Raw genomic sequence first — 24,454 nt, 5'->3', positions numbered from 1 at the left:
ATCATCTTTATATCAACATGTTTTAGTATCAGACTTTTGCTTTTTTGTTGCTTCCCAGAGTCTGCTTGTGAAGGCGTTCTTTTTACCCTAGCTCTGTAATACGAGAGTAGCAGACCCTGGGATGTGTTGCTTCTTCCTCTGCATGCATCCAGAGACGCTTGTTTTTCAGCAAATGATCAAGTAACTTGCAAAAAGCACAATCAGAGGTCTGCAGGTAGAAAATAGACCTTAAAAAACTTAAAAACATAGAGCTTATAAATTCCTTTTTATTCATCAGATAACTTCTCATTTATATCTTATTCTCTCACATATATCTTATTCTCTCACATACGTTTTAATTTACACCTTTGTATTTATGAAAGAAATCCTCAAAATGCATTGCAGTTACCTTAGCCTTTGGGATTTAGGGCTAGCTAGCAGTCTTGACTTGTTCTGGTAGATTCAGCCACCCTCTGCTCCCTTACCTCCTCTTTTTCCYTTGGGAAAGATTTCTGAGAAGACAGTATATAGAGGTTTTTGTAATTTCAGTTCTCCTGTGCTCTGTAAAACAAGTTATATCTATGAAAAGCATGGTGCAAGCTCTCCTTTTGCCTACCTGCTTACAAAATACAGTAAATGTTTTCCTGCTGTCACTTGTGCAGCCAGTTATGTGATTACCAAAGGGATCCCCTCCAGCTTGGAGGAGGGAGGCGTAACCTCTCACAAATAGATGTTCATGAAGTTAYTTTAGTTAAGCCTTATTCTAACAAAGCTTTAGAGTCCTGCAGTGGATGTAATGCTCAGAGAGCTTGTGGGTAGACAGCCTTATTGCTCCATTTAAATTGAATTCAAAATTTTTGACTTAGGTTTTGTTTAAGTTTAGCAAGAAAGAGTTTTCAGTGCAACAGTCATACAAGACATGCAGGTTATTTTATTTTATTATTTTTTAACTTAAAGACCAAAACTCTACCTTGATATCCGTTCTTCTGTGGGCACAAAAACTGTCTCTCTTGTCTCTGCTCTTTCCAGGCTTTTACGCCCTTGAGAGCCACTTCTTGTTTCAGGCTTCTGCCTGAATTTTTCATTCCTCTAATGGAACTGAACCACATGCTCAGGAAACCAAAGGAGTTTATTGCTATTGCCTTCTTGGGTTGCAATAAATAGTTAGCTATTAGGCAGGAAAAGAGATGGAAAAATCTGTAACAAAAGGAGTAATCATATACCAAAAGATGGAATAGAAATCAAATTAGGCAGATAGATTGTGTGGTCCTTATCAGATATTGCAAGGTATCTTGTTACTGCCTTCCTATCGAGCCTTCATAGCTCCAAATCTGTAAAATTTCTGGCATGACATAGCTATAGTTTCTACTGAAATGCTTGCTGGGGAGGCCAATGTAAAGCAACTTCCTTGCCCTTKAATATAATCCAGATTGTTTCCTATGGTTGAACGGATTTTAATGACACTTACCCAAGTGTATTTTGTGTCTGAAGTCCGTATCTCTGCCCTTATTCTCAGGATGCTGTTTTCTTCCACCTGTGTGTGACTTGGTACAACCACCATGCCAGTGAGAGTCCTGTGTAGGGAAATGCATACTTTTAGTTTCTATGATTTCAGTATAAAAATATGAGTTTGTGTAGAACAACTCTTATCTATATAATGAGTACAGGGTAAGAATTTAACTTGGAAAGAAATAAATAGCTAACTTGGAAACAAAACTGAAAGTGATATGAGATTCTTGGAGTAATGTTTTCACTCATTTCAAATAACTGTAGTATATTATAATAGCTACAGAACATGATCTAACAAAAAATATGTTGAGAAGTGGAGGACTTTATTTGCTTTCTGAAATTGCAAAGGGAGCTTCAAACTCAAACAGCAGGGATATGGGTTATGTGCAGGGAAGTTACAGACAGCARTGGAAATCCTGTTATATTTTTCCCCTTACCTTTCACAAAGAAATTATTGCAGGGCTCAGTTTCTCTGGTAGATCGGTTGTTGAAGGAGATTAGAGGACTAGCAAATTCTGCCGTAGCACTGACAGAACAGAAATTAGCGCTAACAGCATCAGTTCTTTAACTTCAGAAGCTTCAGCATCAGCTGTGTACMGGATTTGGTAGTAGACAGATACCTGGTCATTTTTWATTGAGTTAAGATTTTTCTTTGCTATTTTGTTGATGTACATGTTGTAGGCAATAAAAGGCATCTATCAGATGGCTGTGGTTTATTATACTTAAGGTTTTTACTTGATAAGTTGTGTTCTTCATAGAGAAATGTAAGTGGCATGTGTCAGTATATTATGTCATTCGTAAGAAATTAATTTTCACGTCCTGAAAAAGTTCAAACCCCTAAAAACATAGGAGAGGTTTCACTAGAGTGAGTTGCTAGGAGAAATTGAGGTCAGCTGTATGTACTCATGCCACTAACATATAGACTTCATTTCAAGTGATGAAACACTAAGCACCTCTCTGTTGCTGTCTGCTGCATCAGGTGCTCAGATAGCTGTTGACCATTAAATTGGTGATCAGTATGAAGAGGATTATGAAGACAGAACTTTCTYAGGAGCTGGACCTGAAGCTATGGGTCTCATTCCTACAAGAGATGACTAACTGCAAAACTAACCAGTCTCAGAATTGAATGCATTTTTTTWAAAAAATGTGCTTCTGTGGATTCTTCAGAGTTTGTTTATTGCATGCTTAAATGCAGACATCTTTCTTTAGTTTTACAACTGGATGGCACTGGTGATTTCAGGCTAACCATTTTTATGGTTATTTTTCACTTTGAGATGTTTGGCTGTGGAAGTAATATGCAAGAACCATCACTTCCTTTGGGTTTCCTTTTCAGATCAGAGCGCCAGATGACACTGACTCTGTTCAAGAACTGGAAAGAGCTGCTTGGCAGCGAGAGAAAAGCATTTTGCAGAATGCTTTGAAACAGGCAGAATCTGAACTGGCTAAAGCTACTGTTGAAATTGAAAACAAACCAGCAGCAGAAACTTCCAGTCCAAAGGTAAAATGATAGCACTTGCCATCAAATGTGCAATCTGGAACTTGGTGAGGGGGCAGTGCCAAAGCCATTAGCATATCATGTAGACCTTTGCCTGCTGTACAGATTTGTTGTAAAATAAATGTTTGTGAGAACTGTTACCAACTCAAGATCATAAAAAAAACCTGTGGAGAGTTCAATCCGTGGTAGCATCCCCTCAGGGGTACTGCCTAAGTGATTAATGTCACATGTAGAGTAAGTTAAGTAATTTAGTAATTCTATTTTAGGCTCCATTTGAATTCTCTTTATTCTAAATATGATAAAATTTGCTGTTGCAGAGGAGCAAGGAAGTCTGCAGCTCACATTTCTGGGGACAGAAGTAACTGCCAGATTATGGCATTTAACTTTCCCTTAGTGCCATAGTCTTTTCATTTGCCTGTTAAAAAGATGAATATTTTAATAGACAAACAGTTTTATAAACTGCATATTAAATTAGGAATGCTCTTCCCCAATTATCCCTTGTCAGAGCAATTCATTTATAACTTTCTTGGTGTTAGACAGAAACTTATACCAAAAGTCACCTTAACTCTTTGGAATCTTTCTACAGTTAATACTGAGAGAGATGCATATTTCCTATCTATGTGTGAAATTATCAAAAATCCGTATTTATATATTTTTCATAAACTTTTTTTATTCCTATGGCAAATTTGATTATAATCAAGTCAGATGAGTGCTCATCCCAACATGCCTTATGGTTAGTATTTAATYGATACAAGTTGAGTTTTAATTCTTAAAGAGTAAAACCACATCAGAGTTTCAGGTGTGAGAATTTTGCTCTGAAACTTTCAAGAAATGTAAGGCATTTTAATTTACCTGTAACCCTGAGTATAGAAAGTTCTTCCAGCTTGCCCTTATGTCAGCAGTATGGATGCTGCAGGGGAAGATGGCTTGTTTGTAGCTGGTTCTTTGCACACTGACCAGTAACCACACCAAGACTTTTTTTTTTTTTTAGCCTAACCAAGACTTCATAGACATATGCAAGCTTTTATATATGGCTTCCAATTGCCAGAATCTAATTTTGCTACTGATCACCAAAGCTGGCTGAGTCGTAGAGTCAGTAATAAAAATCATTGTTCATTATAAAGAGTAGTGTAGGATGTTTCCATGTTTGATAATCATTACATAGCTTTTCACAATTTTGCAAAACAGAATAGGTTTAGATACCCATGCACAAACAAGTTGGAGGATTCCTTGCTGGAAAAATCAAGCCAAATTTCTTGGGTTGTCTGTAGCTAAATGTTAACAGCTGAATTTTTTATTTTCATTTTTTCCTTCCATCCCTCTCTACCTACCACTAGTTGCAGAGAYTATATAGGAAGTATCTACGAGCAGAGAGCTTTAGAAAGGCTCTAGTTTATCAGAAGAAATATCTCTTGCTGCTTCTCGGCGGATTTCAGGACTGCGAGCAAGCAACCCTCTCTCTAATAGCACGTATGGGAATCTACCCCTCACCTGCAGACCTGCAGTTTTCTAATTCACGTTCCCGTCCTTTTACCAAGTTCCGATGTGCAGTCAGAGTGATCATCGCTGTATCAAGGTAAAACCAAAACTCTGTCTCACACAGTTTGCTTGGATATATTAAAAAAAAGGGGGGTAATTTCCACAGTTCATTCTTCTGAATTCCCTTAGCAACATTTCATATTAATACTTCACTTAAAAACAAATTTTTCTCCAAAGCTAGTTCCAACGTGACTTACTAATCATAACTTTGGCCAAACTACTGTCTCTTGAGTCAGTGCTAAGTCTGACGTGCGCTAAACCAAAAATTTGTAAAAAGCTGCTTCTGTCTTTTTGAGATAGATGCATTTGAGAATCAGTGCACAACAATTACAAATGTATGTTTTCTCAAGTCTTACCTAGATTTGTCTGGCCTCATTGTCACCTGTCTATCTGAGATGCATAGATCCTTCTTTCTGGTATGCCTCATCCATGAAAAAGCATCTTCTTGTATCATCAGGGATGGTTCTCCTGTCTTGAATTCTGCATCAGGCATGATTCTTGCCACACTCTATCATTTACTATGAACTGGATTTTTTTTTTTTTTTAGATTACTTAGAACATTTATTTACGTCATCTCATAATGGCTTTTGAGTCCATTTCATCAATAAAAAAAAGTTTCAAATGTAATATGTGGTTATTTCTGAGTGATTTCTTTGGCTCACTAAAAATAGATGGCACAGGATGTCTTCGGACTGGGATCTTTGAAGTAGAGGCTATAATGATAGCAGTATCTAAGGACACAGGGGTGGCAGTGACTTCTAAACTAATCCTCGGAGGCAGGATGCAGATATGTTGGGATGAGTGCCCATCTGGCTTGATTTTAATCACATTTGTCATAGGAATAAAAAAAAAAAGTTTAAGAAGAATATATAAATATGAATTTTTGATAATTTCACACGCAGACAAGAAATATATCCCAGAGCTTTCCACAGCTCAGGGACAAAGCTGAGGAGCATGACCAAAACCAGCAAACCTTTCCAACACCACAGAGCAGATAGGAAACAAGGGAGTGATTTGCCATCCCAAGACTCAAAGCAGGAGGGAAACTTGGACTTGACAGGAGGTTGTAGTTAAGCTACAACAGCTGTTACTTTTTTTTTTGCCATGCTAACACGAGCAGTTTTGAGGGACTAGAATTTTTTGGTTTTGTTTTGTTTTTCTTGTTAGATGCCTAGCTGTACTTGGTTAGATGCTTCCAGACAAGATTTCTTGAACATTTATTAATCAGAACAAAAGGAGGAGTGTAGAAATTAAAAGCAGTTAATGTAAACAAGCTGCTGCTACCCAAGGACTTTGAGCTCAGGGCTTCCTCCTGCCACGTATAAGCAAGGGGTGATGCAATTGGTGTTGGGACAACCCTGGCAGCAGTTGTGTGTCACATACTGCTCCCTCTTCAGCAACATCGGTGGATTTAGCTTTCTGCAGTGGCCTGTGGCAGACAGAGGGAGGACTTGGGCTTCTCGGGCAGTATTTTCTGGATGCTTTCATCTTCCCTCCTTTTCTGGCTGAAAGCAAGTGTTCTGTGGACAAGATCTGACTGCTTCTCAGTCCTCCGTGATGATTTATATCTGACTCAGCTAGCAATTGAACAAATAGCAAATGGTATTTGAGTCAGTAAATCCAGAGCTCTTAAAATTCTTGGATGCCTGACCCTGTCAGCTCTCAGGAATTCTCATGAACTGTAATGTTGGTTTATTAGATTTGTAATGAAACATTATTTAATAGAAAACAATAGTAGATAATATATTATGGCTCTGGAGCTCTCAGTTAGGGGAACGTTATAGGGWAGTATAGGGTATGGCTTAATTTTAAAGACCTAAGATGAATTCTGCTGTTTTTTCTCTGTTCCTCCAATGATTGTTGCTTTATGTTGTTGAATATGTTTCACACTAACAAAGAATTTTAGTATTAAAATGTTTTGTTTGCTTTTAATGATTGTACAAATTTGTTTTGCTACCAAGGTTAAAGTTTTTGGTGAAAAAGTGGAACAAAGTTAACAGAAAGAGTACACAGGGTGAAACCGTCTCTCACAGTATAGGATGTAATCCAGGTAAGGGTTTTGAACAGGTATGCTGTTTTAATCATAATTTCTCTGATTAAAAAAACAAACAAGATACCCCAAAAATCCAACCCTGCATAGAAGTAGTGAAATCTTGATATGTTACCAGAAATTTGTTTTTCCGTCTCCTAAATGTAATGACTTTGGCTTTACGATGGCATTGTAAAAACTTATAACTGAAAACTTACAGAACTTATTTCAACAGCACCCAACTCTTCTCCTTTTATTACAACTGCTCAAGCTGTGAAACTGAGTCATAAAACTGATCAGAGAATTATGTTTCATGTAGTTTGAAGCTACCTGTAATGGAAATCACTGCCATGAGTTATTAATAAGGCAAATTCTGGTGTAATGGTATCAAAATTGGTACATGAGATATCAAAAACAAGTAAGTCTTAGAAGGGGTGTGTGCATTTGTGTTGCTGGAGGTGAAACAGTTTTAAATGGTTCCAGAAATTTAGAGGAGACTCAGTCTGATGACAGATACCCAGTAAATACTTTCTGTTGTTCAAGTGTTATCATAAATGGCAAACTAGAGCAGACAGGTACATGGTCTGCTGCAGTTTAGTAATGGCTGCATTCCTTCCAATTAGAGATGTGACTGTAAGAATAAAAATGTTAATATACTACACAGTGTTGTGTATGTTACATGTAACATTCCATTATATGTAATGTTCCACTATATTATACTTGTGGCTTTCCAACACTAAAAAAAAATACAGATGTAACAGTGCATTTTTCATCACCTGATATATGTGTACATTATAGTCTCTTCACTGTTTTAAGTTACTTGAAATACTTCATTAAAAAAAAAACCCTTCTTATGTGTTCCTGTGATGCGGTTCCTATGAAATTTGAATCCTAAAATGCATTCCGAGCTTTTTACCTCATCAGAAAATAGCATCTTGGCAGCCTCAGTAAAAATTATTTGATTTCTTTTGGTGATTTAAAGGAGGACTTAAGTGAAGTGGGCTTTTTAACTCTTCCTTTCCCTGCCTTCTCTCCTACATCAAGAAAAGTAGGAGATTATAAGTCAACAGTCACACCTATAGTTAGAGCACATAAACAGGTATTAGGATTTCCTGAAAAAAATATTTTGTTCCTATCAGACATTGGAATATCTCCTGTGCAGATATAGCAACAGGTGATGAAAATGCAAGTTTGGAGACAGAAAACACTTGCAAGTGTTTCCAGGTTGCAGGAAACAGTTATTGCACATGAAAGTGTTCAAATTCTGTTAATTTTGACAAAAAGCAATTATCTATAATGAATTTTATATAGCTGCATTTAATACCTCACAAAACTTTTACTTTGCTCTAATTCTTGTAGGTTTTCATTGACTGTATTTTTAATAAGCTGTTTTGAATGGTTCTCCGTGCATAGTTTTTAACTGTTTTCATATTTAATACAGTTTCTGGTGCTAGAACAGAAATTCTGAAACAGCAGCAGCTACCAGCTGTTAATGTCAACTCTCCTCCAACCCGCGATACTGGATCATGCCACAAAACCAGCTCTGCAAGATTTCTGAGCTACTCCCCCAGATCCTCTTACTGGTTACATAACAGGTCAGTGTGTAATCTCTGCATTATATTTAATCACCCTGATGGATAGGTTTTCATAAAAATATAATCACTTCTGGGGGGAAAGTACTCGAACAAGTAAAGGAATTTGTTCTCTCAGATCTGATAATGGTTTCATTTGTTTCAAGATGCTACAGAAAGAAAAAGTTTCTCACTTGCTTTGAGTGTCTGATGTTCTTGAACAGAGAATTTTCCTAGCGATAGCCCCACATTTAATTTGGGGCTAATTAACAGGCTAATGTACTTGCAATGGTTATGTTTACTAGCCCTCTTTGAGGGCTAAATCTTGTTACAACCGATGTAACCTCTAGAATTGCATAGGCCATTACTGGGCATGTCTCCTCTCTCAAGCCATTCCCTATTTGTGACTTCCTCCTTAAACTAAGGAATTGCAGGAGTTTATGTGGAAGGTAGCATTGCTCCGTCCCTTTGGTGTGGGAGTTGTTGTCTGTTTTTTGATCTCCTGGCTAAATTGGAAACTATAGCCAGCATGCAAGAATTCTTTCGTAAAGAAAACTGAGTAACAAGGAAATAGCTATTGTTGTCTAGGGGTACTCAAAGACAGCAGATGCTCCAAATTATGCTTTAAGCTTTTTAACGTGGCTGGCTAACTTTTTTTTAATGTGAAAGATGGATAATGTTCTATTTTGCATAGTATTCAATAAAACATTTGAAGAGGCAAAAGCTTGCAGGCATTTCCCAAAAGGCTTAACTCTACCTCATCCTGTTCCTATGTCCCAGGATGTCTCTGGGGCTGCCAGACAGAAACAGTACTTGGCAGCTTAACTGCCAAGCAAAAAGTCATCTGTATTTTATGGAACAAACTTGATAATAGTCCCCAGTTGATCGCTCTGAGTGATAGGGTTAGTGATAGCCAAAGTCTAACACAGATAGGGGGTGGGGTAGATGATGGCTGATGATTTCATGGTGAAGATATGAAGAAAGAAGGAATGGACAGGACTGAGTTTCATTGTTAAAAAGATGCAGAAGGAATACATCCTAGCTTCAAAATAGCAATATGTTTGCATTGAGTGTTCCCTCAAATATATCCTTCTGCTAATACTTGAAATTCCTTAATAATATAGAGAAAGGAATAACAAGTACAATGTACCATCTGAAGGCTCTCCTGAGCTTTTTTGACTTGGAGCTTCGAGATATTTTACCTGCTGAAGCCTGTATGAATGTACCTTTATTATATTTATTTGAGCATATGGCCTGAGCTTTAAGAGAAGAAATAATGTGTTTTCCTTTTAAGATTGCATCCATCCACAAGTTCAGCCTCAGAAAAGTCACTTGCATCTACTCAAGATCCTGAACGATCACTTACTGAATACATTCATCGTTTAGAGGTTATCCAGCAAAGACTAGGGGGTGTGCAAGCAGGTAAGAGAAGTCTGTTACCTCTCAGAACTCTCACAGGTTTAGACTCTTTTTTGCAAGGATCTTCTATATATCCTTTAACACTTAACAAATGTCAAGAGCATTTTTTAAATCAAAACTACTTTTTCCTCCTTCCACAAAAAAATCAGTATGTCTCTGAAATGCAACTTTATTTTTTTATGAGTCATATCTAAAACTAGTCCAAGAATGATATTTCTTGAGTAAGTTCTTAGTGATAATTCTTCAGAGGTAAGAATGGATAGCTTCCATATGTGTTGTTTTTTTTTTTCCCTCTCTTAAATAAGCAAGTGCTGCAGTTTAAATGAAGTTACATTTAGAGGTAATTAGCTCTGAGGTCAAAAAGAACCATGGCAATTGCTGAATATGGCCTCCTTTATAGCTCAAACTATGATACTTCCTTCGTTTATCCCTTTCTCATGTTCTGTAGCAGGTAATAAATAAGAGAGAGTGAAAARCAGTCATCTTGTTCTAAGACTGATCAAAGAGCTCACTAAGGATTGCAGTGGCACTTACCCTCTCCATTTGAAACATTTTCATCTCATTTCTAGACTGAATTTGCTTAGTTTCATCTTCTAGTTACTGTTTATATCCTAGTTATATCTCAAAACTTGCTGGCCCAGAGGAAGARCTTAAAACTGTGATCAAGTCATTCTCAAATCATCTCCTATCAGGATAGGATTAGATGTGTTTTCCAGTGTTTTGTTACTTTTGAGACTTACGTCTAAACCTTCTCCAGTTTATTAGTATCCCTAGATTGTGAACTACAGAGCTGGACCCACAGTTTCTGTATCATTTGTGCTAGACCAAATACAAAGATAACTTTTTTGGGGGGGATTTCTTTGTACATACAACTGTTGCAGGGGCAGCCTCATGCTTCCTGCATTCTTCACCAACTTAGAGCAGCCATGGTGCTGGACCGCAGGGATCAATTTGCAGCTCTTGATACCTTTTAATGCTGTCTGCCCACGCTGTGCACCAAATTTGTCACTGTATGCTGTGACTGTTGATTGACTAATGTGGGTATAGTTATGTCAGGGAGACAGATGGGCCCTTGCTTATTTCAAGTATTTATATTTTTAACAAAAATTTATAAAACAATAGTAACTGAATTTAGTAAAGCAGTAATAAACAAAATGCACTTAAGCAATAGGAAAAATGTAATATTTAGATTATACACACACATGCGCGCGTGCAGGGAATGGGGGAGGACACCCATGTTGGCTCAAACCATTGACACAGGCGGGACTGTGTTGAACATGGTCCATATCAGGTCAGAACATACAGCTTGCTTCATCCTAGATCCAGTGAGGAGGAGAAGGCTCCAGTACTTCTACACAGTTGTCAGGCCTATTCGTGGCTGCTCCTCCTAGATCTTCAGAGGATCTTCTGCAAAGCTTGCTTTGCCATGCCAGGTTTATGTTACTGGTCTCCTGGTCTGAGCACTACATGGGCCACCAAGTCAGATACTGTAGTTGATGTTTTCATCCAAACTTTATCCCTTTCATCTACTATTGCTGGTTCCTTCCTTACTTTACTTTTGGGTACTGATCTCCAGAATCAGTTGTTCATTGTGCTGCTTTTGGGTCACTGCTACAATTACTGAGGCAAGTACTTTTGACTTCCTTCCACCAACCACCACCCTTACTTCTTTTTTACAGCCAAAAGCTGTAACAATTACCGGATGGATTTGTATACCTTGTAAAGTTATGGCACCAAGGGAGGGCCATGTGGAGTTCTTCACGCATTGCACTTAAATACCTAAATAATTCTTTGTTTGCTAACTATATCTGTGTCAGCTGCTGCTTTTCAGGTAGACTTACCTCCTGTAATTTTCCTTCAGCCTTTGCCCAATACATATGGCTTCTTGATGGCTGCCCTGAGAAAAATGATATTCAGCTGTGCCTGCAGAACTCTGTCACTGATATTTATTGCTGGCTGCTCTTCCAGTCTTTATCATAAGCAGATTTTTCTCTATGGTGATTTTATGGGGAAGAAGTGGACGTTCAGTCATTGATCTCACTATTAAATAGCGACTCTTGGCCCTACGGTTACTGCAGATGCCCATTCAAAACACATCTACTTGGCTGGCTCCTCAATTAATATGGTTTGAGACCTAACAAATGTATCAAGTTGGAGCATTTAATGTATGTTCTATAATGTAATGAGATGCTGTAGCATTCCTATTTATTTTGCCACAATGTATGAAAGACTTTATTAATTTTGACTACTGGCTTCTGCCTTATAATAAAATAATGATTTTTAACAGTAACTTATGAGGCAAATTCTTATGATTAAAAACATGCTAGGATCACAATACGTAGAATTAATCTTGGAAACCATTATGTCCCTTTCCTTAGAAAGGGAATCTTGGTTTTGTTGAAGTTCACAGGAGCCTAGTATAGCTGGACAACAGTTCTGGGGAAAGTCGAGAAGATTGTCTACCCGTTTTTCTCTCTGTCTGAATTGACCTAATAAAAATAGATTAGTTTTGCCTATAAATCCTAGCCTTGCTTATATCACTAAAGTCGACAGCTACAGTGACACTCCCATATGGGAAYTATGATACTGTTCTCAGCAGGATCAGGATTTTACCTAGAAGCCTTAATACCATGACTTTGAGTGATTCCATCTCCTCTCCCTTCCACAAATACTGAAAATCTTTATGGTAGATGCAGGTAAACAAATTTGATAATTGAAACTTGACAGCATTGCATAGAAAAGGGTATTTTGCTTGATGCTAAATGTGGATTACCTAACTGGAACACAATTAATAGCAATTTTGAGAAAAATGCGTATCACTTTTTAAATTCTCATGATATAGCAGAATCTTAAGGAATGATATAGTAACCTTCAGAACAGCGCTGTGAGCGAAATGAGTTCCCAGTTTCCAATGAGCTTTAAGACGTTTAGTCTATTTTATAATAACTTGTCCAGCAACAGAATAGAATGCATATTGAATCATCTCAAGAATGAGAGTTGAATGAAACAATCTTACTGCTGTGTGTAAAATAGGCCTGTGACTGAACATTGGTCTTAGTGTGAATGTTTGCTTTGGCAGGCTCATAAGCTTTCAAATCTTGTTTTCTATTGTTCTTAGGTGGCTCATGAAAACAATAATTGCTTTCAGCGTAGTTCATATGAAGCACGTTGGGGAAATCACATTCCACTAACTGTACCCTGTTCCTTCATTATATAGACAGTTTTGTAATGCTTGTTTGTTTCCTTTAAATTTAGGACAAGTTCCAGGATCACCTCGCCAGCGAAACATAAAAAAGTGATCAGAACGCTTCTGAAATCTGTACTGCGAACCCCCCAGGTTATTGCTTCCTTCTAAGTTGTTCCCTAGTGAATGGAGGCACTTGTGATCTCTTGTGCAACTGAATAAAAGGGTTTTAGTCTATGCAGTGCTTTTGCATCAGATTTTTATATGACTTTTTACTATATTTTAGTACTTTAAGAGGAAATTAATTTTCACTAAGATTAATGTTTTACAGTCTCATGTGGAATTACTACTAAGTTAACAGCTGAAGTGTGCCTGCATCACTGTATTGTAAGTTGCAAAGAGTGTTTTCTGTGTTTATTTTTCTATAGTGTATAGCTGGATTCCTTGTAAAAAGTTATTAAAATGGCATTTTATTAGTGAATTCTTAGAGCATCTGGATATTTGTTTCAATCTTTCATGTTCTTTACTACTTTCACTGTTCCTAAAATTGTTTGGGATTTAATATTTGAGAAAAATTATTCTAACAGGACAGCTTAAAAACCTCCCCCAAATCTCAGCTATATGGCATTTTGTGAATTTAGGAATCACACTTCTGGCTTTGCAATCAGTAAGTCCTCCTTCCTGCAGTCTTTCTCATCACATTCCAATTCAGCGTCAAGCTGTCACACCTTGAGCTCTTCTGTGCTGCACATGCATGATGTATGTGGTCTTTCTGGAGAGCATCTGTCTCTCTGAATTCATGCAGTATAACTAATCTGTGCCTGCTCAGCAAGTTGAATGCCTGTTAGGTTTTCCTCCAGTGTCATTGATTTGACTCAGTATCATTCCAGTCTCCTTTAATGTCCCTGTAGTGCARTGGTGCAAACTGATTCTGTCCCTCTTCTCTCCACTGTGACTGAGCAGAGCTTTGGCAGAGCCAGTGCTCAGTACAGTGTTTTCCAGTACAGGTTAGTATGTCTGCCCTTGCTGCTCTGCCATTTTCCCCCCCCCAAGTGATAGCTTGGGCAGCCACCTTCTCTCACTGCCTGCTACTAGTGTGCTGAGTAGTATTTGCTAATAATTTGCTGAAGGTAACAGGTGCTAGTCCACACGAGAGGAAACTCACACTGGAACCAGTGAGACAGAGCAAGGTTAGCTAATTTCCTTCTAGAAGACTCCACTACAAATAGTTTGGAAGCAGCTGAATGAAATGTGCTGCATAGTTACCTCTGTCTCAGCTTATTAGAGACTCTAAAAGAGTAGTCTGAAAAGCAGCTTCTTCTGACGCTTGGCAACCTGGATTATCTTTCTTACCTGTTTACATACTTAGGAACTAAAAAAATACACTTAGATGAGGTTAGTCTTTATTAAATGGGGAAGAAATAGGCTCAGTCGAGGAACACAATTAAGTTCAGTCTAAAGTGCAAAGAGCCAGGATATAAGAGAAAAAACGTAGAACTTAATTGCCGGCTTAGAATTTTTTTTAAGTAACTATTTGCCTGTCTGGTATTAATCTGTCCTGTTTAATCTGGATGCTTTTAGCTTAATTTTGCTAATTGAAAAGGCTCAAGATCTTTGTTTATGCATTTTTGGTAGTTTTTAAAAAAGGCCTAAATTGTATATAGCTCTAATGTCATTGAAATTCCTGACTGCAAAAAGTTCTGCCAAGTATTTTGTGCTGTAAATACCTTTCAGGGTGCCAGTTGCAAATGTATTAAGCTACTGGTCAGAGAAGAGATAAAAGGAATGAGGTGTTCCAGTGATAGCATTCAGCACAGTCACCTGTTAGTATCCAGAGTCTTTTTGCCATCTCACACCCATTTCTAGTCATCATTTCTCACATGTGGAAACATGGTAAGAGATTGCAAATGTAATCCTGCAGTGCTTGGAACCTGGGCTCTAGAAAGTCCTGTGCCTGAGAGGCCTGTGTGTTCTTGTCCTTCGGTGGCAGGGGGAGCATCCATGGGTGTCTTTGTGAGTCCCCAGGCAGCGCTTGGAACAGAGCCAGTGGGGCAGGACAGTGTCCAATTCYGGCTCCTGTCCGCAGCCCTGGGAAAGCAAAGCTGCCCTGCAGCAACCCTGTGACTGAATTTTTTGCCTAAGTGTGTTCTCAGCCTGGACAGAGGAAAAGAGCATGCCCTTTCCCACAGCCCTAACAAGGCAGGGAGAAAAAGGTGGAACAGGGAACCTCTTTGCCAGGCTTCCTTTGCTCCTAGCCAGACTGCCCATTTCAGAGGCAAAGGTGCRTGCGAAGCCAGGTGGGGCCTTGCAGGCAGACCGTGGTTGCCTTTGAGCCAGACCCTGAAGAACTCCAGTGGTGGAAATATCACAGGATCATGTTCTGGCACTTCTGTGGGAAACTGGTAACTTCTTGTTCTCCACTTGGTGATAAGACCCTACCTAATGCCTGTTCTTACTATGAGTGAGCCAGTGCTGTGCCATTGTGCCAGTTCTTTCCTCACTTTGAGAATTTTTACTTTGCTGGCTACAAGTTGTGTTGAAAAACAGTGGCAATGCAGCTAACTTTGGAAGTTATCTTTTGGCTTCACATTGGTATTGCTACAACAGGMATGAGATGGGCTCTCACTGGAGCAAAAAGGTACTAGGTTAATCTGCATGGAAGATGACATGAAATGTGTGTTAAAGGATCCTGGCTGTGCTGCTGTAAGACATGACTCAATCTGTGGTTCCACAGTCTGTAGTAATGGATCTTTGCACTGTCYTGCATAGCATTTGGGTCAGTGTGGGCACAGGACTGCATTTGTGCAATGTTACCTTGACATACACTACAGAGGTTACTATCTGTATGCCAGCTATAGGAGGACTTATGACACCTGAGTTGGCATAATATGAGAGGGTCATGAACAAACAATACCTGATCTTGCCAAAGCTAAACTAATGTTCTAAACCAATTTGAATTGACAAAGTAAATTTATGCTGGTCAATGCTTTATGTGCCTGTGGCATATTTTTTTAAATCTAGTTCTAGGAGTCCTAATGCTAAATTTAGCATTCTGTCAAATTGCAGGCTCAGAATATTATTGGTATCTGTTTTGTTTAGCATAGCATAGCATTACTGTATTTTCTCATAAATAATGTGGGGTTTTAGACACCAGAGTTAAAAACTGACATTAAATCAAATCTATAATTTCATGCTTAAGTGTGTGAACTGCACTTTCCATTTTTGCTTTGTAAGCAGAAGAGCTGTTAGACCTTAGGGCTTGTATTCATAATGAAACAGTAAGCAGTGATATTACAGATTTTCTAACCTGAACTAAATTAAAGTTTAGTTTTAAAATTTGGCATTTGTAGGCAGAGTCTAAGGAAACATCTTTTAAGGGATAAAAGGTAAATTTTATCTTTTTTTTTTTTTTCCAATCATAGCATCTACCCTGGTGTTGGTAGGTTGTCAGATTTTAAGGTCCAGTTTTGTTTCAAATGCAGCTTGGCTTGTATAGCACACTGGCATATTTTCAAACTCATCTATAGTGTAAATCAATGTCCTAAAGAATCATTACACTTAAGTCACTGATATSATGAAAATGATTCAAGTATTGCCTTAGTGTGTACACAGAAGTCCCAGGAACAAACACTATTTTCCATTAGCACTTTGTGCCAGATGCAAGCACACTGGAATAACTAATAGTTCAGTGCTCCTATGCATGCTGTATTTCATCCCTCTCAAAAATGAGAATTGCGAAGGAAGTGAGGCTGTTTGTTAGCAATTCATTTGAGGTAATGAGAGCATATACCAGTATGGAGGTACTTGATGCTGAGGCTTCCTGCACCTCCAACAAATTAAGTTTAAAGATTTAACTCTGGTTACTGTATTATTTATCTAGCCCAGCATCACCTTTCTAGTGCAAAACTCTGTAGGACATCTTCACTTCAACAAGCATTGCTTCCTTGACTGTGTTCCCTCAGGGAAACAACACTGTCCTTTTGTGTTGTGCAGATGCTGTTAACATGTGGCAGTCAGCCACAGACAACCTTGCATACAGAAACCTTTTTACTGTTGCTGCTAGTGTCATTTCTGAGTAACACTGTGGTATCTGCTTCTCAAACTAACTCCCCAATCTGTGCTTGGATACCAAACTGCAAGGCATGCATGGGAGAAGTAGTATGCTTACTGCAGCAGGATTAACGCAAGCACACCTTCAGTGAACTGCTGTCTGTCCTCCTGYATCTAATTACTCTGGAAAAAAAAGGAGGAATGGTTTTCTGGGAGTCCTTGCCACTGTGTGTGCTTTGCTCAGAGTCAGCAGGCTCTGCATGGTCCTTGTGTCCACTGTTGGTCACCCAAAGTCTCAAGGGTTTCAGCTGCATTACGGCCCAGTGTCAGGAACTGGCATGCACCTTCACCAGCCCTGCATACCATCTCAGAAGCTTGTACCAGCCTGTGGCCGGTGGAGCCTCCCAACTCCGTCTGGTCAGTGGGTACTAGAAGAGGTGGGCAAGTCCAGCATGGGCTAAGTGGTAACTGAAGTCTCTGAGGTCATTCTCCACCCATTCTTTGTTTATGCATTGCACATAAGCGACCCTGATAAAATCATCTGGGCTTTGGTCTCTGAGCTATCCTGGGGCTGCTAGGATAGGATCTATGTTCCCATTTGATGCTTAGCCTACAGTGACAACACTTAAGGGCTACTACTCTGTTGTCCTGCTAGGGAAGATTATGAAAACTGAGCGGGATTCTGTGGACAGTCTCCTGAAACCCACATTTTCTTAGCTCAGGTACTAGAATTAGTGAGAATGCCAGTAGCAGTTTTCCAAGGAAGGACGCAATTATGTGCAGTATCTAAGTCCCATTTGCTGTGTGTGCAGCACTGTTTATTGCCTGCATGGCGGGGGTGAGAGACCATGCTTTGGCAGTTATGTGCCCCATATAAGCATGTTACTTCTACATCCTGTGTTCATCTGGTTGTCTTAGCAGCAGATGACAGACCGTGCACAACAGGTTTGCTGCTAGAGTTCCCAACACCCCCTGAATTATTGGTGCTTTCCACCTTGCATAATTGCTTCAGGGACACAGGAGTGTCTTTTCTGCCAGACTTGGGACCTTGAGACCAGTTTGTCAGCTGTGTGCTCAGCTCAGCATGGCATTTCTGTCTGGGATGCTGTCTGTTCCCTGATTGCTAAGGGCTGTGACCCATAGTGAGTTCGAGACTTAGCTAAGTGGGAGAAGGGGAACATGCTGCAAAACAATGAATGCCAATGCCTTTTCTAGTGTAACATTAAGACTAACAAAATTTTAAGTTATTCCTTTTGTCATTTTCCCTAGAGTGCAGTCATCTTCCTATCTTCCTACAACCACTCTTTCATGGCAGCTTCACTCACTCGCCTGTGGCACTTGACCTGTAGCAAGGAGCTCAGGAGAAGGCAARAACATACCCTCAGCAGAGGAGAAAGAAGCTTGAGAAAAGCCATTAGGGCAGTAGCCACAATCAAGAGAAAAGAAATGGGGAGCAGAAGGGAATTTGTGCCAGCAGCAACTAGAGGAAACAGCAACTGCTCTGAAGGGAGGAGGGAACTGGTAAGGGGAAGGAAAGGCTAGGGGACAGCCAGCTGTGACAGGTCTGGAGGAGGGAATAGAAGACTTTTGTTTCCCTTTGTCTACCTCTCAGGCATGTGTTACATCAAGATTTTGGTTGAAGCTTTAGCTTTCCCTCTGCTTTTTCTTCCTCATAAGAATTGTCASCTCGTGTCCTGGTCTCCCTTTTCTTCTGCCTCAACTTGCTTTCTATCTGTAAAATCAGTAAGAAAGCAGGTAGCCAGAGGCCATGGCTCTCTGCCTACATCTTCTCCAAGCAAAGACTAACCACAGGTCTTCAGTGTACATGTGCCCTTCCCACCACAGTGCAGGCTACTGATAAATCATTTTCAGAGCTGAGGGGATTCTGAACCACAAGGCAGGCCTGGACTGCAGAGAGGTCAAACCCYAGACAGAAAGTGCCTGTACGTACAGCCAAGGAGATGCTAGGGCTAGTCTGTAGTGGGAATGGGCCCACGTTGCACCCTTTCCCCTGACRCACGTGCAAGGAAGGCAAACGTTTCATACCTGTAAGCTTGGAGCAGGAATGTGAAACCTTGCCAACCAGTAAACAGTAGCCTGCTGTTAACTACGGGGCTGATGTGGCAACTTCACCAGAGTAAAATTTCCCCATAAAGTTGATGAAGGGGCACTAAAATGAATGGGAACTTGGACTCTGTGAATTAGTTAGTAGAGGGGCACAGATGGCATCTCAGGGTGTGGAGAGGAGAGAGCTAGAGAMGTCTCTGAAGCCTATTGCTGTGTCTCTGAAATCCAATATGCCTTTTATGTCAGGACTTAGGCACCCTGGACCAGCTCCACCCACCTGCCACTGGTCAAGGGTTGGCTGCCCTCTAGCATCTCGGACAGTGCTGGTGACAGCTCAGCAGCCTGCTTCTAGGTGGTACAGAGGTCCCACAGTACTGTTTCACTGAATCACAGCTTGTTCCTCTAGCAGGAGGGCCACCAAGTGGTTTGCTGCTCTCTTTTCTGAAGGGGAACAAAGAGTTTCCTGCCTGAACACTTGCCACCATCCCAGGTGTCTGTATTTACTTGGCTTCACCCCACAAACACGCCTGTGAAATAAGTAACACTTAACAGGTAACTGGAGACTAGGTGAGATGGCYAACTGTGTGCTGATACATTACTTCTATATCCTGCACCACAGTGCAGGAGATTGAGACAATCTGAAGCAAAGATCAAACCCAGCTGCTCAGAGCATGTCTGCACCCTTTCCACCTCACTGGCGGGCTACTAGCTCCCCAAGGGCTCCCCCTTTTTGTCCCCCCTCAGCATCTTCAATAAACAAAACTACTCCAGGCCTCCCGCAATACCATACTAGRAAGCCAAACACTCTGGACACTCTGAATGGCAGGGCTCTTCCTGAGTCTTCCCAGTTCCCAAACCTCCACAAGCCTAGATCCAAGTGGGCTATGTACTGCTGGCAGTCCAGCCGCATGTCCAGGTAGGAACCTTTCCATGTCAGTCACCACTGTTCTTTCCCTCTCATTTCCTCTCTTCATAAAGAACTTTTACTCCTCAGGCATCGCAGCAGCTCCTCTGGGATGGCCTCCTTGGTGATCACTGCTTCCAGAAACACAGGGAGGATGTTGTGGAGAAGATGCTGTCCCTGCAGCCCCTTATTAAGAAAATAAATCTGCAGAGAAAAGAAAAAGCTTGTCAGTCCTTGAGAATCTGTGAGATACAATGCAGTATTGCCTGTGGCCATTCTCCTGTCAGCTCCCAGGTTCTGAAAGTCACAGTAATCTGAAGAGTAGTGGAAATACTGAGACAGACATGCCTGCTCAGGGGTGGTGGAGTCAACCTTTGAATAGCATGGCTTTCCAGATACTGGTAAGGTATCTCTGTGCCCCATCAAGTGCAAGCTATAAGACACWCTCTCTTGTGACAATAGTACAAGTAGACAGAGGAATTACAGGCCCCCAGGCATTTGGGGGCAGGGTAAGGAAGGAGAAGGAGACATAGTAGGAGTGGAAAGGAAGGGAAGGTGAAGGAAGAGCTAGGTCTAGGTGATGGGAACAGAAAGTGGTTGATGCTTTAAGTCATTTTTTTATAACCTTCACTGAATGGAGAGTGAACTGAGAACCTCCTGCCACTTCAACAGCCTGGAGTTTCTCCTAATGCAAATGTCTGCCTGTATCTCTGTCTCATGCTGAGTCAGCATGCCATGGACCCACATCGATGCAGACAAGGAAGCAACATCATGTTGGCAAACTTGAACACAACCCTTTCTATTTGCCACTTGTAGGCCTACAGCCTCAAGCAGATGCTCTGTTTGAAGGCTATCCAGCAAAGCTAAAAATGGAAGTGGTCCCATACCATGGTGGCTGTGTGGTGTGAACCCCAGGCTTCTGAAACCAAGATGAATAGCCATGCTAGCTGGGATGTGGCCAGGATGAGCATAAGTGCCCTAGGGAACTCTCAGAAGCAGGACCACAGTGATGCTGTTCCACCTCAGTAGCAGAGTCTTCTTGTGACTCCTTATACTTGTAATGTCTGTGTATGAGGAGGGGGAAAGCATTAATATGGCTGTGTCCTCAGCAGCTAAGTGTTCAGAATAAGTAGAAACTCTTCTGCCTTTGTCATTTTCCTTCTGGCGCAGGGACCAAATCCACAGGGATACTATGTGTGGGGCCATGACCATGTTACTCTGCAACACTGCAATCACGAGGGGAAGGTGCAGAGAAAACGCTTAGTCTGGAAGCCTGGGAGAGCCATATTGTCACTGCCCCATGCRTGACACCAGTACTAATCTAGTCTCTCAAAAAAGGAAGAGCTGCTTTTGACAGAAGTAGTTGTTAATGGAAAATTTCTCCTAGAATTTTTTGCACACCTTGTGGCCCCAAGATTGTTTTTACAAGCACAGCAGTCCTTATGGTCAGGCCAGTAATACACATTCTTTCTCTACGCTTCTGAGCCCAATGCCATTATTTCACAAAATCTCAATGCATCCCAGCTTAAAAAGTACAGCAAAACACTGCAGTAATACCAATTGAAATCGAGAGCACTGGTAGTGGATGCCAGTATCTATCCTAGTGAGCAGTAAGGATCACTGGCAAGATCCTAGATTTCATCCTTGAATAAATCTTGGGGTGGCTGCAGAGGTTGGTTCTCTGGACTTACACTAGAGGAAGCTCAGCATGCTACCACACACTCACCCTGGAACCACTGGTTGAATTTGGACAAGCTGATGGATCACATGCTCCAAAACAAGCATTTCCTGCTGGCCTCTGTAGCACCCCTGAAGTATGATTCCTTCAGAAAAGACACTTCTTAAAAARAAAAAACACAACATTATCCAGTTCCAATCATCTTGCTTGCACCCAGAAGCAGACAGGAGCCTTTCAAGTTGCCTGATACAGTGTAATTCTGCACCTTGAGAAGCTCCAAGTTCTCACCTGGCAAATGTTAGTGAGCAGGTTAGGTCCTCAGGGCTCCAGGTCACGTCCCTAGAGCAGGTGAAGGCCCCAGGCCTCCGTTTTTCCTTTATTGCCAGGTGGAAGGAGCAGGGAATAGAAAGAGGGAAGGGAAGAGAGAGGAAAATTCGGTCTCAGAACTTACCAGAAGACAGGGCAGGTAAAGCTGCGGAAGGATTTCAAAGTAAACAACGAAGAAGAGCAGCTGGGTGAGCTGCAAGGGGGTGGGGAGTGGGCTGGCAGCACACAGCCAGGGCGCCCGGGTACCTCCTCGGCAGCGGGGGCAGCTCGGCCGCAGCCGGCGGCTCTGCGGCCCTCGCTGGGACACGCAGGCAGCTATCGGCYGAGGCACGGCCGCGCCGCCAACGGCCGCTGCCCCGCGCGCGGCCTCCGCCGCCAGGGGGCGCGCGCGCTCCGCAACCCCGGCCAATCGCGCGAGGCGGCCTAGGAGCGCCCCCCATTCCCCGCCGGGCCCCGCCCCCTGCCTCCGCCCCGCCCCTCCCGCCCCTGCCTCCGCGGCGCGGGCCCCGCCCCCTCGCGCGGTGGACGCGTCCGTGGCTGCGGCAGCGGCTGCGCGGAGCGGGAGCGGCCGGCGCAGCGCCCCCTTCTCGCTCACCCTCTGCCCTGCCCTGCCCTGCCCTGCCTTGCCCTGCCTTGCCCTTCCCCTCCGCGCGCGCGCTGCGGCTGGGGGCCGCCTCCCCTCCCGTCGCCGACCCGGTCCCTACCTGAGGCAGCGCTGGGCGGCGGCTCTGGCGGGGCCCGCTCGCTGCTCGCCCGCACCATGGCCGCGGAGCGCGGGGGCTGCTCCTTGGACGCGGTGCCGCTGCCGCCCGAGGTGCGCGAGAGCCTGGCGGAGCTGGAGCTGGAGCTGTCGGAAGGTGGGAGCAGGCGGCGTCCCGACGGCGCGGGGGCGGCGGCCGTTGGGGCGCGCGGCGGCGGGCAGCGACCGTTGGGCTGCGTGGGGGAGGGGGGGCGGCCGTGAGGGCGCGGGGCGATTCCCTCCCACCTTCCCTGCTCGGGGGCCTCCGGGGCAGGAGGCGAGGGGAAGGCGCCGCCGCGTGCGCGCGGTCGCCCGGCGCCTCGGCAGGAAGCCCGCGGTTCGTTTCCGTTGTCCGCCCCGTGACACCGGGCTGCGGGAGGAGGCCGGGAGCGCTGGCTTCCCTGGGAAGCGCGAGTGGCGGCCGCTTTGGGGRAAAGGAGGGGAGGGAGGCGGTGTGCTTGGCTGAGAGCGGGCCGGAGCGCCTTCTCCGAGCTCTCCCGGAGCCACGTTCGCGGTATACGGCAGTGCCTCTCGCTGTCTCGGAGCGCGGTTACCCCCGTTTGCTGAGGGCGTTCCTCGTGTCCCCACATCTACCTGAAGAGATGGGGGACAGATTTAGTACCGAGCTTGAAAGGCCCTAGGCCATGTTCCCCCCGCCCCCCAGTCTCTTCAATCTAGCTGCCTCTCCTCCGAGGTGTATTCCGCCAAAGCAGTTGCCACGATGCAGCGTTCGCAGAATACTTGTCGGCTCTTAACCGTTTTTAGGAAACGGTTATTCCAGCGGATTGGTGCCCTTTGTTACTGGTCCCCGGTGCTGTGACAAAAAAACAAACATTTCTGAGACAGTTAAAGCACTTTTAAACGCATCTCTGTTTTTTGTTTATCAATTTAACCTGAACGTGCACTGAAGTGTTTTCTGCTGTTCTAGAGCCAGAGGGCATTAAAGTGTCCTTTTAAATAGTTGTTTGAATATCAAAAGGAATAGGCAGAGTCCAGTTGCGTTATAGTCTTGTGCTTGCTCTGATTGATGTACCAGTCAGGAGGCAGCTATGGATCATTTGAAAATACTGGGGGGGGGAGGGTGTTTATGCATCTTTCTAGTAACAGCTAAAATTTTGAAATTCTAGCTACAACTTTCTCTATAATGGTAAGTATTTTTATGCTTTCTTGTATCATATTTCTAATTATAGCCATTTTGAAGTAAACTCTTGTATAGTGTCATTACTGGTTCTTCAGTCTTATCTTTGGAGACAGATCCAGCATACTAACTTGGACTAGAAAAACCTCACTTGTGGAGGGAAGATTGTTACCTTCCATCAACATCTCTAGTTAAAGAGCCTTTGCTTGATCTGAAGTGATAAATATGCACTAGCAGGCCGAGGTTGCTGTTTGACACAGTTAAGCCCTTCTCTTGACTTACCATCCCTGAAAGGGGGGAGGGTGTGCCTTTCCCTCCACTTCTAGTCTCATCCTTGGCAGTAATGATGCTTGCATGACTTCGTGGGAATTATACTACACTATAAGGCAGGAGGAATTTTCTTGGAAGGACTGAGGTTTTTTTGCGCTTTAGTTCCTTGGCTTGGCCTACCATGCAGACAGGTTGATGTGGGCACTTGCTACAGGAGAACAGGCAGAGGGAGGAGGAGACCAAGACAGCAGTTTCTGGGAATAGTTAATTATTATGGCTTCATTAGCTGTCTTGTCAACCTGCACCTTGAAATAGGGCAGCTACAGTTGTTACCACCATGGTTCTGAGACACTTGTTGTGCTCCTCAAGTGTCGCAGTTTTCAAAACTATGTTCAGGTGGCCAGAACTGGGATTGTTTCACCCTGGTAAACTAGCTGAAATATGTAGTGGTTTAGGAAATGATTCACAGATCAGCTGTCCTTGCCTCAAGTGTGGACCCTTTCCTGCAGAGGCAAGGGAAGAGCATAGGATTAGTAGGTTTATGTTTTCCAAGTTT

The 24,454-nt window shown here is 42.5% G+C and overlaps 2 protein-coding genes and 1 long non-coding RNA gene across 15 annotated transcripts in view; 2 read left to right on the top strand and 1 right to left on the bottom strand.

Moving 5' to 3' along the window:
- Nucleotides 1–13,206, top strand: part of PCNT (pericentrin) — a 102,132-nt gene extending 88,926 nt beyond the window's left edge. For all 6 annotated transcript variants that reach the window (XM_085312408.1, XM_085312407.1, XM_085312410.1 and 3 more), the window contains 6 exons: nt 2,822–2,986; nt 4,321–4,559; nt 6,484–6,572; nt 7,993–8,146; nt 9,417–9,544; nt 12,797–13,206. In XM_085312408.1, coding sequence (XP_085168534.1) covers nt 2,822–2,986; nt 4,321–4,559; nt 6,484–6,572; nt 7,993–8,146; nt 9,417–9,544; nt 12,797–12,840 — 819 coding nt within the window. In that variant the 3' untranslated portion in view covers nt 12,841–13,206. The remainder of the gene's footprint in view (nt 1–2,821; nt 2,987–4,320; nt 4,560–6,483; nt 6,573–7,992; nt 8,147–9,416; nt 9,545–12,796) is intronic.
- LOC146591699 (uncharacterized) lies at nt 1,470–22,646 on the bottom strand. Of its 5 annotated transcripts, none has more exons than XR_014896749.1 (4): nt 21,713–22,109; nt 21,473–21,586; nt 19,733–19,950; nt 1,470–1,553 (listed from the first exon to the last, which is right to left on the bottom strand). It is a non-coding gene; the product is annotated as an uncharacterized LOC146591699 (long non-coding RNA). The 5 variants fall into 5 exon arrangements; XR_014896746.1 differs by lacking the exon at nt 1,470–1,553 and adding an exon at nt 22,456–22,646 and having other exon boundaries at nt 10,658–19,950; nt 21,713–21,798; XR_014896745.1 differs by lacking the exon at nt 1,470–1,553 and having other exon boundaries at nt 10,658–19,950.
- DIP2A (DIP2 acetate--CoA ligase A) overlaps nt 22,373–24,454 on the top strand; it is a 128,578-nt gene continuing 126,496 nt past the window's right edge. For all 4 annotated transcript variants that reach the window (XR_014896744.1, XR_014896743.1, XM_085312413.1 and 1 more), the window contains exon 1: nt 22,373–22,608. Coding sequence is in view for 2 of the 4 variants with exons in the window: in XM_085312413.1 (XP_085168539.1) it covers nt 22,512–22,608 (97 nt within the window). In the remaining 2 variants the exon portion in view is untranslated. The remainder of the gene's footprint in view (nt 22,609–24,454) is intronic.

Source organism: Rhea americana, unplaced genomic scaffold (assembly GCF_003343005.1).
Source record: "Rhea americana isolate MKP2758 unplaced genomic scaffold, rheAme1 scaffold_362, whole genome shotgun sequence".
NCBI classification, from domain to species: Eukaryota; Metazoa; Chordata; class Aves; order Rheiformes; family Rheidae; genus Rhea; species Rhea americana.
Note: the sequence above shows the minus strand (reverse complement) of the source record. Positions and strands in the feature narration are given on the sequence as shown.